At 58.7% G+C, this 15,181-nt stretch overlaps 1 protein-coding gene across 1 annotated transcript; it reads left to right on the top strand.

Moving 5' to 3' along the window:
* The first annotated feature begins 7,295 nt into the window (after positions 1-7,295).
* NATD1 (N-acetyltransferase domain containing 1) lies at positions 7,296-14,840 on the top strand. The gene is made up of 3 exons (XM_065897867.1): positions 7,296-7,401; positions 13,380-13,498; positions 14,724-14,840. The coding sequence occupies exons 1-3, from the start codon at positions 7,296-7,298 to the stop codon at positions 14,838-14,840; spliced, it is 342 nt and encodes a 113-aa protein (XP_065753939.1).
* Positions 14,841-15,181: the final 341 nt, after the last annotated feature.

The raw sequence follows: 15,181 nt of genomic DNA, 5'->3' as shown, positions 1-15,181 counted from the left end.
CCGGGGCACGAACCCGTGTCCCCTGCATCGGCAGGTGGACTCTCAACCACTGCGCCACCAGGGAAGCCCTTTCATAGGATATTGAATACAGTTCTCTGTGCTATACAGTAGGACCTTGTTGTTTATCCATCCTATATATAAAAGCTTACGTCTGCTACAAACATGTTGGCAATCTCCTATAAAATCAAATCTATACCTACCTACGACCCAGCCACTCTACTCCTAAGAGAAATGAAAACCTACACTGACACACACACAAAACTTGTATGTAAGTATTAATAGCAGCTTTATTCATTATAACTAAATCCTGGAAAGACCCCAAATGCCCACAGAACTTGCGAATGGACAGACGAATGTGGTCAATCCGTCAATGGGCGACTCCTCAGAAACAAAGAAACGAACTCCAGATATGGGAACAACACGGCGCGTCCCAAGGGCGTTGAGTCCAAGATGCCAGACCTAAAAGGTGACACTTGGCAGGATTCCGTCTGAATGCCATTGTGGAAAAGGCAAAACTAGACACAAGACAGAGCCGTGGCTGCCAGGGCGGGGGCGGTGGGTTAACCGCAAAGGAGCTCAAGGGAACTTGTGATAAAGGAAACGATGCTGGTGGTGGTCGTTGCGTAACTATACATTTGCCAAAAACTGTCAAACACACTTAAATGGTGAATTTTATTGTATGCAAATTATACCTTATTAAAGCTGAGGGGGCAGGGTGGAGGGAAGCCTGTCTTCCCTTCCTGTTGGGGCAGTCCCTGCTGTGTCACAGTTGAGGAAACCAAGGCTCAGAAGGTGACGTAATGGCTCCGAAGCCTGTGGCAAATGCTGACCTGAGGGGATGTGGGCAGGCTGGCAGTGAGGTCGGTGGGAAAGCCTTAGGTGGAGCCAGGGCTGGGGCAGCCAAGGCTGTGGAGGGAAGGGCTCAGGCCCAGGGCAGCCTGTGGGAAGGCTGTGGAGATGCCGAGATTTCAAGGACGCAAGGCAGAGGGACATGTGACAGCACCAATGTGCACAGGGCAGCAGGCAGGAGCCTTCTCACCCGAAGCTGTGGCTCAGAGAGGTCAGGTGAGTCCCCCAGGTCACACAGCAAAGCCGGCGACAGAGCCGGACCTGCCGACTCCAAAGCTAGTGTCCTTGCTCTGGGGACAGAGGGAAAACGGGAGGCCTGAGGCCTTTGATGAACAGCCCAGTCCATTCACTTCTCTCTGGGCCTCAGTTTCCACCTCCATGAAGTGGGGGGAGAGAGACGAAGGCCTGGAAAGCGCTGCCTGCGCCCCGTCCCCACGTGGCCGACACCTGCTCTCACGCTGGGTGGGGAAACCAATCGGGAAGGTAGGTCAGCGGCCAGAGGGGACACTCCCTCCTCCCTGGGCCTCAGTTTCCCCGGCTCGTGGGAGCAAACTGGCTAAATGACAGGTGGAAAACTGGGGGCCACAGTTAGCACCCACACACATTCTGCTTTACCTCCATGCCTGCCTCTTCCCCCCTTTCCCCTCAAATTTGTATTATGCAAAGTTTAAAGCACACAGGAAGTAACAGCCTGGGCCAGCCATGTTGGCGCGGAGCCCCTGGGCTCTCTTCACTGGCATAACCTTTTCGTCTGAACGCTTCAGCATGTGTCCCTGGAGAACAAATACGTTTTCCTCATAACCACAACACAATCATCCCACCTAAGAAAAAAGCCATCGTGCCACAGACACCTAATACACAGGCCACGTTCAAGTACCCCATTAACCCCGCATGTTTTTTATGGCTGATTTTTTTTCCAAACCAGGATCTGACAAGATTCACATATTCTACTTGGTTTTATCTCTTTTTTCCCATATATTTTTTTTTTTGGCCGCGTTGAGGGGCATGTGGGATCCTAGTTCCCCGACCAGGGATCGAACCCGTGCCCCCTGCAGTGGAAGCATGGAGTCCTAACCACTGGAACGCCAGGGAAGTCCCCACATTTTTAATTTTAAAAAATTTACATCTCTACGGCTTCCCTGGTGGTGCAGTGGTTGAGAGTCCACCTGCCGATGCGGGGGACGCGGGTTCGTGCCCCGGTCTGGGAGGATCCCACGTGCCGCGGAGCGGCTGGGCCCGTGAGCCATGGCCGCTGAGCCTGCGCGTCCGGAGCCTGTGCTCCGCAACGGGAGAGGCCACAACAGTGAGAGGCTCGCGTACCGCCAAAAAAAAAATTTACATCTCCAGAAAACGGGCCAGAATCCTGCAATGAACGTGTAGACGGACGTTATCCGCCAGACCCTCTGTCTCCGTCTGCTAACCTTTTACGAGTAGACAGTAGCCACGAGTAATTGTGCAATCAGCTGCCATCATTTAAGCATTAGGAGGCCTCGCTTCATTTTGTCTTTCCAGCTCTTACTGAAACGTCAGAAGACCCGGCCAGGTTTCCCACGTGAGCTGTCAGCCCCAGTGGGGGAGGCAGGGCAGGAAGCCCCACTTTGCCACACTCCGCACTGACCCCTTTTGCCTAGCACCCGCCTGCCTTCCCAGTCCCTGCGCCATAGCAGGCCTGGGCCCGCCCCCATTGCACCGTTGACCCCGATCTACCCCAAGGGCCTCAGGGCCTCCGGCCGTCTCGGGAGGCTCCTTGGTCAGGCCTGCCCGGAGGCCCGACCTGTCCTCCACCTGGAACATCAGCCCTGGACTCAGCCTTCCCGGGTCTGAGTCCTGGCTCCACCACCTCCCCCCAGAGAGCTTCAGCAGCCCACTGCTCTCGCTCGATGGATCCTGGCTCCTCACGGGGGTGAGAGAGAAAATGAGACCTTGCCCGGAAGCACCCAGCACACACTCAGTGCAGTGAGATCCTGGCGCCTGACCCAACGGCCCAGTGACAGGGGCCGCTCAGAGGATCATTGTCTCCTTAAGATGGAAGAGCCGCAGTTGTGACAGAGGCTGTATTTAGAAATGACTCAAGTGCCTGACAATAAAGGGCCATGGGGCGGGGGGGGGGGGGGCTGCCAGGGCCTTGTCCTCTGCTACTGACGTCATGGTGTCCACTCAGCGGATGACCTCACACTGGGCGGAGGGCGGGTCCTCGGCACGTGCTGGCACCGACCGGGCTGCAGGACCTATGGCTCGGTGACAGGCTTCACTTTGGGTTTATATGCTAACTTTGGGGTTCAAATGGGAAGAAAGAATACACATTTGTATTTACTTGGTTTTATGTGTGGAAAACTGGAAAAATTCATGACAAGTGAGAATGCTTCCCTCTGTGAGGCGGGGGAAGATGGGAGAGGGAGGTTGAGTGTCCCCTGGGGCTTGTGTACATTTTGTTTTAGTTTTGGAAACATGTGAATATATTACATAATCAAAAATTAAATATAAGAATATTCTTAAAGAATGATTCTGTGGTTTCCTATATATTAACAAAGGAACTTGCTCAGAGTATACTGTTAAGTGGGAAAAAAGACCACAAAACAGTGAATATGAGTCCACTTGTGCTGGAGGAAACACTGTCTGTGTGTAAAGAGCTCACAGGAGCAGTTTTGGTGCCTTATTTGCCGAGTTCCAGACTCTAGAACCAGGGCACTTGCTCCATACAAGGAAGGAAGGAGTGACGTCGCAGGAGGAGAAGCCACCCGGGAGGACACGCCACTCCAGCCGTGGACCTCGGAGGGGCTCGGTCTCCTGGATATTTTCCTGATTATTCGGAAGATTGTAAGTCAGGCCCCTCGTGCATCCACTCAGGCAGGAAGGACAGGAGAGGCTCTGTCCCAGGGTGGAGGCGGGGAGGGGGCCACTGGGCGGGACGGTGAGCTCCCCGGGGAGGATGTGGGGCTGGTGAACCGCACGGGGTCGGGGGTCATAAAAATGCTTTACAACTGGGTTGTGATGGCAGCTGCATGGGGTACACATTTGTCAAAACTATAAAAAGGGGTAATTTTTGCTATATGTAAACACTACCTAAAATGTTTTTTAATAAAAGAAAAAAACACAGAAACAAACACCACAGCCACGATGGGTACGCTGGGCTTCATTTTATAATTCTCTCTACTTACATATGCGTTTGAAATTTTCCAATATTAAAAAACAAACAAACAAAAACCCTAAGATCCCTGGTCTGTTCAGAACCCTCCCACGGCCCCTCCTGGCTCAGAATAAAAGCTGAAGACGCCACATGGCCTCAGCTCTTTAAATCCACCCCAGGGTCTTTGCACTGGCTGTTCTCTCTGCCTGGACCAGGCTCCCTCACTTCCTTCAAGTCTTTCATTAAAAAAGCCCGGTCTGTAGAGGTCTGTCCTCGATACCCCCTCTGAAACCTCTCCAAAGGCACCTCCTCCCCTCCCCGCCACTGAGTCTCCCTGGGCCCTTGTCTCAGTGAGACGGACCACGGATTTATTTCCTTCTTGGTGCCTCTCCCTCCCCTAGAATGTCAGCTCCTGAAGGGCAAGGAGTTTGGTCTGTTTGTTCACTGGGTGCCCCTAGAATAGTGACTGACACATAGTAGGTGCTCAATAAATATTTGCTAAATGAATTAATGGCTGACTGAATAAATGATACCCTATATACAATACATGGGACCCGGTCTCCGTGTGGCCCCACCAAGCCTTGGCCATTGGGGTTTTCATGACCCAGGGCCCATCTCCCCAAGACTGCTGGGACCCAGCTTTGCTTTCTAACTTTGGCGGGGGGTCACAGGTTCATTCAGGAGCCCCTCCCCAAGGCTCCTCCATGACCAGCATGCTTTGGTGTTGAAAGATAGAGGCAAGTCCTTTCAACTCTGTGAAGACTGATTGCTTGCTTTATTCTTTAATTGATCCACTGCCTGTTCCACAAAGGATTTCTGCAAGGTTTAAAGACCCCAACAAGATAATAGACATTTAAAACTAGGACAGAAAGAAGGGAATCAAAAACAGGGAGGATCCTGGGCTCTTATGGTGGACTTGGTGTGCCCTCGGCCCTGCCAGGAATCTCCCCTGTACCCAGGAGGACTGAGGAGCTTCGATGAGGGCCTTCCAAGGGAGGTGACGCTTGGACAGCAGTGCATGCAAAGGCCCAGCATGGGAAACAGCATAGCCAGTTGATGGAATTTCCAGAAACTTCTTCCGGCTTCCCCACGCCACTCAAGTTTATTTGGAGACAAAGAAATCACCTGAGACACACACAAGATTACGTCTTGCTCAGGATTGCAGCCAGCCCTGACTCAGCTCAAGTCAAGACCCCCTCTGACCCCAGGATCCTCTTCTATCTCCTTGTATGTTATGACTCACTCCTCAGCCTTGTTTTGTTTCCAAACTCTGTGACACAACACACACTTATTTTTTTTAAATCTGCTAGGATAGGATATTCTCAATAAATATATCTGACAAAGGACTAATAACCAGACAATAAAAAGAACTCCAAAACAAAAAACAAACAAACTTAAACAGGCACTTCACAAAATTAGATATCCAAACGGTCAAGGAGTGGATGAAAAAGGTTCAACGTCATGGGTCATCAGGTGAATGCAAACTTAAGCCAGTGAGCGACGACTTCACACTCACCAGATGGCTAGAACTAAAAGGACTGAGCACCAAACGTAACTCTCAAAATTGTTGGCAGGAGCGTAAAAATGGTACAACCACTTCGGAAAAAGGCCTGGCAAGTCCTCATAAAACTCAAGGTACACTGACGACAAGACGCAGCCACCTGCAAGGAGCACCATGTTCAAGAATGTCCACAGTACATTTATTCATAACAGTCAAAAACAACCCAAACGCCCATCAACAGCAGGCAGATAAATTGTGGAATATGTACACAATGGAACACTATTCAGTGATGAAAAAGATACAACCACAAGGATTAACCTCACACATAAAATGTTGAAAAAAAGAAACGACCCTGAAAGTGCATACTATATGATACTGTTTACATGAAGTTCTAGGAAAAGCAAATTAGTCAAGGGGTGGGGCACTGGCTGGAAGGGGGAAACACAAGGGTCGGGTATCTGGTATTGGGCAGTGGTCACGTGGGAGTGACGTCATGCTTACACCTTCATTAACGAACTAGTAAAACCTGCAATCACCTGACTCGGTGGGCTGCTTCTGACCTGAGCAAAGCTGGGGGTGGGGAGGGGTTGTCCAGTCCCCTTTCAAAAAAGTAGTCTGGTCCTCACACCCCCAGTCCTGTGTGTCCTCAAGCAAGTCCCTGGAACTCTTGGGACTCAGTCCTCCCCCCCCCGCCCCCCGCCCCGCCTTGAGTGGCTCCAGGGATCTCCAAGGCGCTTCCCGCGCTGCTGCCTCTGGGGTAGAGGTGGCATTTCACCGGATCCAAAGCAAGCAAGGTGACCTCACAGATCTCCCCGGGCCCCTGTCCTCCCGGTGACAAGGGGTTAAGCGCACCTACTTCCCAGGCTTCCCTGGTGCTTTGCTGAGGGCAGGCACACAGCAAGCGCTTAATAAGTGGTGGCTGCGAGGAACTTCCCTGCTGGCGCAGTGGTTAAGAATCTGCCTGCCAATGCACGGGACACGGGTTCAAGCCCTGGTCCGGGAAGATCCCACATGCTGCGGAGCAACTAAGTCCGTACACTACTACTGAGCCTGTGAGCCACAACTACTGAAGCCCGCGTGCCTAGAGCCCATGCTCCACAGCAAGAGCAAGCCACTGCAATGAGAAACCCGCGCACCCCAAAAAGTAGCCCCCGCTCTCCACAACTAGAGAAAGCCCACGGGCAGCAACGAAGACCTAACGCAGCCAAAACTAAATAAATTTTAAAAAAAACAACAACTGGTGGCTGCGAGGGGACGGTGAGAATTGCCCTACAGGTCGTCACGTGTCTTTTTTTTTTTTTTTTTGCGGTACGCGGGCCTCTTACTGTTGTGGCCTCTCCCGTTGCGGAGCACAGGCTCCGGACGCGCAGGCTCAGCGGCCATGGCTCACGGGCCCAGCCGCTCCGCGGCACGTGGGATCCTCCCGGACCGGGGCACGAACCCGTGGTCCCCTGCATCGGCAGGCGGACTCTCAACCACTGCGCCACCAGGGAAGCCCCATCACGTGTCTTTGAGAAGGGGTCCGTGGGGGCCCCAAAGTCTCCTGCCAGCTGAGGCCAGAGGCCCAAGGGCCCAGGCGCGAAGCCGTGAGCGGCGCGGCGCCTTTAAGAGCCAAACGGAATGCACCAAAACAGAGCGGCCGCGCGCTTACTGGCCGCGCGCCGCACGTGACCGCACAGCTGATTTCCTGCCCCCCTTTTTGTTGCTGCCGCCGCCGAGTGTCAGTTTCTGAGCCGCCGCCTGCGGTCGGCCCACGGTGCGGGTCCGCGCGCCTCTGGCGGACCCCGCCGCGCGCCCGCAGCCCGGGTCCCAGCGCCCATGGCGCACTTGCCGGCCGCCGTGCCGCCGGGCGCGCCGGAGCAGGGCTGCCCCATCCGCGTGGAGCACGACCGTAGGCGCCGCCAGTTCACCGTCCGGCTCAACGGTAACGCGGGGCCCAGCCCGCCCCCGCCTTTTGTCTGCGCGCCGCGGGGCTGGGGGCGCACTCGCGGGCCGGGTGGAGGCGGGCTGCCGGGAGAGTCGAGCCCGCGCCGGGCGCCCGGGGTGGAGAGGGCCCCGGGGAGGCGGAGGCAGGCGCCGGGCAGCTCCCATCCCGCCTCGGCCCCGGGGAACCCGCACCTGCTCGGCCTGGCTGTTTTCCGGGCTGCTGCCGAGGTCCTGGGGAGCGTGGTGAGCCAGCACCTCCCCTTTCCCCGGTGTTCAATGGCTTCTGGCTGCACCTGGGAACCTTAGCTTTTCTGCACCAAGGGAATTGGAAGAATCCTCTGGGCCGACCCGGGGCTGACAGAGGGACTTCTGCCTGGAAGGGGCAGGGGTTGTAGAGGGATGGTGTCGCCATCAGACCCCAGAGGCTCTGGGACTTTGGCTAAGTTGCCTCATCTCTGTGCGCTCCAGTTTCTCCGTCTCTACAATGGGGTTAACCCCAGCGCATAACTCCTGGCTGGTGGTAAGGACCAGATGCCCCAGTAAGAGTAAGGTTCAGAACAGCGCCTGCGGCAGGTAGTAAATGTTGGTGAACACTGACTGGGTATTATTATTATTATTTTGGCCAAGAGGTGCAGCACGTGGGATCTTAGTTCCCCCACCAGGGGTTGAACGCGTGCCCCCTGCAGTGGAAGCACTGGAAGTGCAGAGTCTTAAGCGCTGGACCTCCAGGGAAGTCCCTGGGCATTACTTTTTAAACCAGAAGCAACGTCAAGTCCTCATTTCCTGTAGAGAAAGGTTCCACCACTTACTAGCCCACACTCCCTCTGCCTAAGAGGTCTGGGGATGGGAAGTGGAATTATGAAATGGAGGAGTGAACTTTCATCCCTGTGTCCCACCCCTTCTGCCTTAATAACTTTTTCTTCCCTCCCAGCTGGGCCCCCTGTGGCAGTGCCCAAGCTGGAAGGGCCGTTATGGGCCACTGTGCCCATTTCTGAGGAGGGAAGGGGAAGGCTTCCTGAGGTGGGGGGATGCGCAGAGCCTGGATGGGGTCCTACTTGGGCCCACTCCTCCCACCTGCACTTGGACAGCCGGGAGGGGCTGGGGCCTGGAGCGCGGACCTTCCTCAGAAGCCCCCTTTGGGCTGTGCTGTGCATTGAGCTGGGCCCAGCACATCCTTGTCACAACATCCTTGTGACCTGGGCATCACCACCGCAGCTCAGGCGAGTAAGCTGAGGCCGGCGCAGGGGAGGAGAGCAGGCCGGAACTCAAACACGCGTCTTTCCACCAGGAAGCATGTACTTCCACCGCCACGCTGCCTGCAGTGGCCCGGCTGCTGGCTGGCCGTGACTCTCCGGGCCCCGCTGCTCTCATTGGACGAGGCCCCGTGGCTTTTCAAATCCTCTTTTTGAGGCTCCAGAGAGGCCTTAGATTCCCTTGGGGGGCTCAGGAGGCCCTAGACACTCAGAGAAAGAAGAAAAAGGGAATGTTTGGGGTTTTCCTTCTTTCTTTCCCTAGTGAGTACAGCCAAAGGACACCCCTCTAGACTTGGTTGTGGTCAGAGCTGGACGTGACCAGCCACCTTTCTAAACTTGCATCTCTGTTGTCTACTGCACAGATGGCTAACTGTAAAGCGGACCGGGATCCCCAGCCACGCCCGGGAGTAGCTCCTCGCCCGCCCGCGAGGCGGGGGCTGTGCAGCCAGGCCGGACCTGGTCTGGGTGTATATGGGGGGCGGGGAGTCATCTGTGCCCAAGCCCCCACCCCGCCCCAGCTGGGGAGGGGAACGGCCTGCCGCGGTGTCTCCTGACCTGCAGGCAGTTCCCGGAGGCCAGCTCACTGCGCCTGTGAGAGCTGTGGGCACTGAGGCCGAGAGGCAGAGCGGCCCTGGGGCTCCAGGTGCAGGTGTGTACCCGCCACCCCCCGGCACAGCTGGGCTGATGAGCCTCCGGCGGCCTCCGGGTCTGGGGAGGGAAGAGGTTTGAGCCGCTGTGCGCATTCAGTCCTCAGGAGGCCCCACGCACGCGGAGTCGCTTTATCCTCAGCCTTGTTGGTGGGGGGTGGCGGCGTTGTCCGAACTGCTCTGCCCATTTTACAGAGGAGGAAGCTGAGGCAGGGAAAGTGACTGACGTGCCCAGGGCCTTGCACCTTGGAGGTAGAAGAACTAGGATTCATTCCACAGGTGCTTGTTGAACACCTACTGTGTGTTGCGAAACGTTGTTGTAGGTGCTGGGGGCTCCTGGGACCGACCGTCTGAGGGGCAGTGGACAATAAAGTGTAGAGCGTTCTAGAGAGCAAGGCTGGTGAGAAATAAGGTCGGGTGTCAGGAAAGGGCTCTTCTTTATTTATTTTGGCTGCGCTACGCGTCATGTGGGATCTTAGTTCCCCCACCAGGGATCGAACCCTTGGCTCCTGCGTTGGAAGCGCAGAGTCTTAACCACTGGACCACCAGGGAGGTCCCAAGGGCTGTTGTTTAGAGTCAGGTGTCTGGGATGGCCGCCCTGGGAAGGAGGCAAGGAAGGGAGCTACGGTGGGAACGGCACTCCACGGGGAAGGGGCGGCAAGTGCCAAGACCCTAGGATGCCTGGTGTGTATTGGGAGCAGCAGGGACGGGAGGACAGAGAGGCCGCATAGCAGAGGACGTCAAGAGGTCTTGGGGGCAGGTGGTGCGGGGCCATGGAAGGCATTGTGAGGACTTGGCCTTGACTCCGGGTGAGGTGGGTGCCTGGGAGGGTCCTGAGCAGAGGGCGAGTGGGATGTCCTGGGCTCCCTCTGGCTGCTCTGGGGCAAGACAGGAGCAAGGATGGCTACTGCTCTAGAGCAGGCGGTGTGAGAGGAGGGGAGAAATCCCAGCTCCTGGATGGTTGCTGAAAGAAGCGTGGATGGGTCTTGCTGATGTGGGCTGTGAGAGAACGCAGGTGCCCAGGCTTGTCTGGTCCCCAGATCCAGGGTCTGAAAAGCTAGCTTGTATCACCATTTCGTCAGTGGGGAAAGCACAAAGCCAGAACTGAGCTCCCACCCCTGGGTGGCCCCACCCTTGGCCTTTGCTTTCCCCTCTCAGCCAGCGCCGAGTGTCCCACTTGCTCCAAGAAGCGTCATCTGGGGGTCCTGGAACCCAGCGCCTTCCACATCCTCCCCAGCCCCACTTTGCAGACGGGAAGGCTGAGGCCCTGGGGGCAGCAGGGCTGAAAGCACAGCAGAGGCCTCCTACACTCAGATCCCAGTTCCCGGGCGGGAGGCCCCTGCTCGAGCCATGTTGTGCTCCCGGGGCACCCTCATGCCCTTCGCGTCCTGGGATGCATGCTAGAGCGGGTCCCTGGGCAGGGTGCCTGGGGGGGATGGGGCCAGCTGGGCCTGGGAAGCTCTGATGCTTCCCGGCTCTGAGCTGCCAGCACATGGCCCCTGCCCACAGCAGGCTCTGCAGGTGGAGATGCCCAGAGAAGCCAGGCGGTGCCGCCCACCCTGGGCTCCCTGGCCCAGTTGTCCTTGACCAGCTACGTCCCAGAGGGCGCAGAGAGCCTGAGTTCCGGCTTTGCCCCTCTGCCTCAGCCTCATGGTCTGTATAACAGGCGTTTTGATCTGCCCGGCCTGCTCTCGGAACTGGTGCAGGCAGGGCGGAGATGGAGGGAAGGTCTCCTCGTTTGCCAGGTTGCTTTAACTTTTCTCAAAACCAGTCACAAAGCCCATGATCTCGATGTGACTCTCAGGAGGGAGGTAGCCGCTGTCCCAGACCTGGTGATGTCTGAGGTCTCCTGGCAGAGCTGGGACTGGAAGCCGGGGCCCTGGCTGGCTCCATGGACCCCACATGGCAAGTACTGGCCCAGCCCGGAGAAGGGCCTGGGGTCCAGCCAGGCTGCCACACGCAGAGGCTGTGGGATCCACGGACCCAGATGCCGGGGGTGGGGTGGCCGTGGTGCCCAGGGGGGCAGGTCAGGGGGTTCTCCGGTGGGAGGCGCCAGGCAGAGGGAGCACCCGACCGAGGCTGGGTGGATGTGAGGGGCCACAAGGAGGCCCTTGAGCAGAGGATGGACGAGATGTGACCCGGCTTCCACGGGGGGCCCAGGGGCCGGCGGAGGTATGAAGTGGCCAGATTCCGGACATGTTTTGAAAGCTGTACCCACGGGCCTGCCGGAGGTCAGAGCAGAGGCTGAGAGACGTATGAGAAGCGCCTCGGGGGGTGGCCGTCTCCAGGCAGCGTGGGGCAGTTGGCACTGGGCAGCCTCTGCGGTCACTGAGGCCCAGGTGTTGCGGGGCTGTCCGCTGGCGTCTGCCTCCCCCGCAGCCCAGGGAGGTGTGGGGCGGGGACAGCGTCGCGCCCTGTCCCTCACACGCAGCCACGTCTGCCCCGCGGCCCGATGCCCTTCTGCTCCTCTCAGCAGCAAGACCCGGGGTCCCCAGACAGCTCCACACATGCCGGGCTGCGCGAGAGCCTCTCAGAGCCTCGGTTTCCCTGTTTGTCGATGGGGCTGTGAGAACCCTGCCCGTCTTGTAAGGCTCTCGTGAGGACTGGTGTGTGCAGGGGCTGAGTGCGCCCCAGCAGTGTGAGCTGCAGCTGTCCTGTCCCGGTGTCCCCAGGGGCGTGGGGTCGGGCTCCGGGGAGGTACTGGGCGTACAGCAGCCACGAGCCGGCCTTCAGCTCCTGCTGTGTGTCTGGCACAGAGAACAGCAGGAGTTTGTGGGGCAGGTATTTCTTGGGCATCTGCCCCGGGCTGGGCACTGGGGATGTGGTGGTGACCGAGCCCCTGGGACCACCAGGAACTGGCGGGGTGGGAGGGGCAGAGAATCCCCCAGGCCATCCTGGGATCTGGTCCATCTGTGGCCCAAGTTGTCACTCAGGAATGCTGAGGGAGGCGATGGGTGAGCGAGTGAGCAGGGACCGCGAGAAGGCTGACAAGGGCTCCAGACCCTGCCCCCTGTCTGCAGGGGGCCTGGGTGCAGAAGCGGAGGTCCGCGCAGTGCCTGTGAAGCCCCCACGTGGCCTGCTGCCCTGCGTAAACATTCTGCCTTGGGGCCTTTGTGCTGGCTGTGCCCTCTGCCCACCCCTCCCCTGCTCTTCCCTCAGACGTCTGCTGCTCCCCAGTTACCCCTCAGCTCAGAGGTTTCCTCCTGGGAGGTCTCCCCTGACTACCCTGGCTAAATGCCCGTCTCCCCTGGCCCAGGTGATTTTTTCCTTCATACAGTTGAAAGTTCCTGAAATAGTAACCCATGGAGTTGTCCTCAGCTCCGGAAACAGTGTCTGGGGCTCAGTGAACTTTTGTCAAGGGGTTGAACAGGTGGACAGATGGGTGGATGGGATGCCTGGCAGGTAGATGGGCAGGCAAATGGGGGCCGGATGGGTGGGTGGGTGTGTGGTTGGATGGACAGACAGACAGGCGGATGAGGAACTGAAGACTTTGGTTGGAGGAACTCCAGTTAAATGTTTTTCCAGCAGGAAACCAGGGTAGACCAGAGTGCCAGGCCTGAGAGGGCATGGAGGCCAGTTTGCTCTCCCTCCCGTGCCTGGTGTGGCTTTCCTGTGTGCCCCTCCTTCTGCCCTTCCCTAGGTCCGGTGGGAGGTCCTGCTCTCTTGTCTCTTCAGGCTCTGGTTTAGTTGGCGACTTGCTGAGCTCTGCTCTTCATCCAGCGCTGGGCCTGGGGCTCCCAGTTCCTCGGGCAGGTGCTCCGGTGGGGATGCAGAGAGCTGGGCTTTGGGGAGCGCCGGGGGCCCTGGGATGCTGGCTGGAGGGTAGCGGGAAAGGCCCACGTGGGGCTCGGTATGTTCGGTCGCTGTTATAAGCATTTTACGGAAATTGCCTCATTTAACCCTCCACACACTCTAATGAGGAATGTTCTGTTACATCCATACTTTATGGACGCAGAACTGAGGCGCAGAGAGGCGATCCCAGACCCAGCTCCCCAGCCGGGCTCCAAACGCCTGCGCCTCCAAGGCCCAGGCCTCCGTGCCGGCTCGGGCCTCACCCGCCAACCACCTCCCCACAGGGTGTCACGACCGGGCTGTCCTGCTCTACGAGTACGTGGGCAAGCGGATTGTGGACCTGCAGCACACGGAGGTCCCCGACGCCTACCGCGGGCGTGGCATCGCCAAGCACCTGGCCAAGGTAGGGGAGTGGGGGCTGCCCCCCACTCACAGGAGACCACGCCCCGAGGGCCGGGCCCCGCCCTCCAGCGGGCTGCGGCCGCCTCGCCCCCTTCCCCTCCTCTGGGGGCTGGGCCTCCGGGCCCGCACCACCACACGCACACACCTGCCTGGTGCCGGGAGCTCACTGCCGGGACCCCGTGTCTGGCACGTAGTAGGTGCTCCGTGAACCCTTGCTGAACAGGTGGACAGACATTGGAGTGACTTGGCTCTTGCCCCTGCATCCCCAGCCGCTAGGAGAGCAGCTTGGGCTTCAAGGGGCTTTGACCTGGAGCAGAGCTCGGCCCTGCGTTCCCCTGACGGCTGATGGGGCCTAGCCCCTCCCCCTGCTGCCCCGTTGCTCCCTCCGCCCCCTCCCCCCGGCCCCGGGCGGGGGACAGGTGTCTTTCAGTAGCAGCTCGAGCTGGTCTGTGGGCCCACCCCGTTACAAGCGAGGAGGAACCCAGAGTTGCTACCCGGGTAACAGGAGAAGGGATCTGCCAGGGGTGAGGGCACTTATCTGCAAAATGGGAGAAGAGCCTGGAATCCTGTCACTAGAGGCTCTCGGGTTGAAACCCGGGGTCAGGTGTGGGCCGCTGCGGGGTGGCCGAAGGGTCAGACGGCCGACCAGGAGCCCAGGCGCCTAGTCAGCCCTCGGCCTTTGTCATCAGACCCTCCAGCTACACCCAGACTGTGCTGTACTGTTTCAGCAAACGTTTACTGTGCACCAGTGTGTGCAGGGCACTGGGGCAGGGAGGTGCACCAGACCCACCAGGTCGACAACTGCACGCTGACATCCCCACCCCCGGCTGCTGCTCTTGGGATCCCTGTGAAAACTGAGTGACCTCTGCCAGGGGCGGAGGGAGCCCCGGGCGCCCCAACCCAGCCCATAGGGGAGGCTCCTAGAGGAGTGTCCAGTGAAGAATTAGCGGAGAAGAGGAGTTTGGTTGGCACCCCGGCTCGCTGTGGAGACGGGCGGGCGGGGCTCTCCCGGGGCGGATCCGACCCTGGCCCCTCTCTTCCCTGCCTTGTTCCTCCGGCAGTTCACTAGAGCTTCCTGCCCCGGCTTCCCGACTGTAACGGGGGTGGTGGCAGCACCCCTGGCTCCATCGCAGACCCGAGGGAAAGCCCGGGGCCTGAGGGGCTGGGCCTCTGAGCCGAGGTGCCGCTGGGGGCCCTGACCGCTCTTCTCTCTGCCCGGCTGCCAGGCCGCTCTGGACTTCGTAGTGGAGGAGGACCTGAGGGCCCATGTCACGTGCTGGTACATCCAGAAGTTCGTCAAGGAAAACCCCCTGCCGCAGTACCTGGAGCGCCTGCAGCCGTAGCCCCGGCCCCGCGGGGCCCGAGCCCGCCCACCGGACCCTCCCTCTGGGCCTCGCCCTGGCCTCTGCGTGCTCTCAGGAACCCTGGTCCCCACGGGGACAGACTCAGAGTTATTTTTGTAAGGACGCTTGTCTGTGGCCGTGGCCCAGCTGCCGTGGCAAACGGGGCCCGGCTGTTCCTGCTCTGCAGACACCGTGAGGGCCTGCAGTCAGGACCAGAACGCGGACAGGGGCGTCCCTCTGGTCTTTCTGGGTCCCACCTGCTGCTCCCCGCTCCGTGATGGGCAGGGGGGCTGATCTGGGGCCCTGCCAACATGCCCAGGCCGGGTCCTCTCCGCAGATGA

Source organism: Phocoena phocoena, chromosome 19, assembly GCF_963924675.1.
Source record: "Phocoena phocoena chromosome 19, mPhoPho1.1, whole genome shotgun sequence".
Classification (NCBI taxonomy): Eukaryota; Metazoa; Chordata; class Mammalia; order Artiodactyla; family Phocoenidae; genus Phocoena; species Phocoena phocoena.
The sequence above is the reverse complement of the archived record's forward strand: the minus strand, read 5'-3'. Positions and strand labels throughout refer to the sequence as shown.

Coding starts and splice junctions, on each gene's coding strand:
- NATD1 (XM_065897867.1), top strand. CDS start 7,296: ATGGCGCACTTGCCGGCCGCCGTGCCGCCGGGCGCGCCGGAGCAGGGC. Junction 7,402..13,379: donor GTTCACCGTCCGGCTCAACG/GTAACGCGGGGC, acceptor ACCTCCCCACAG/GGTGTCACGACCGGGCTGTC. Junction 13,499..14,723: donor TCGCCAAGCACCTGGCCAAG/GTAGGGGAGTGG, acceptor CCCGGCTGCCAG/GCCGCTCTGGACTTCGTAGT.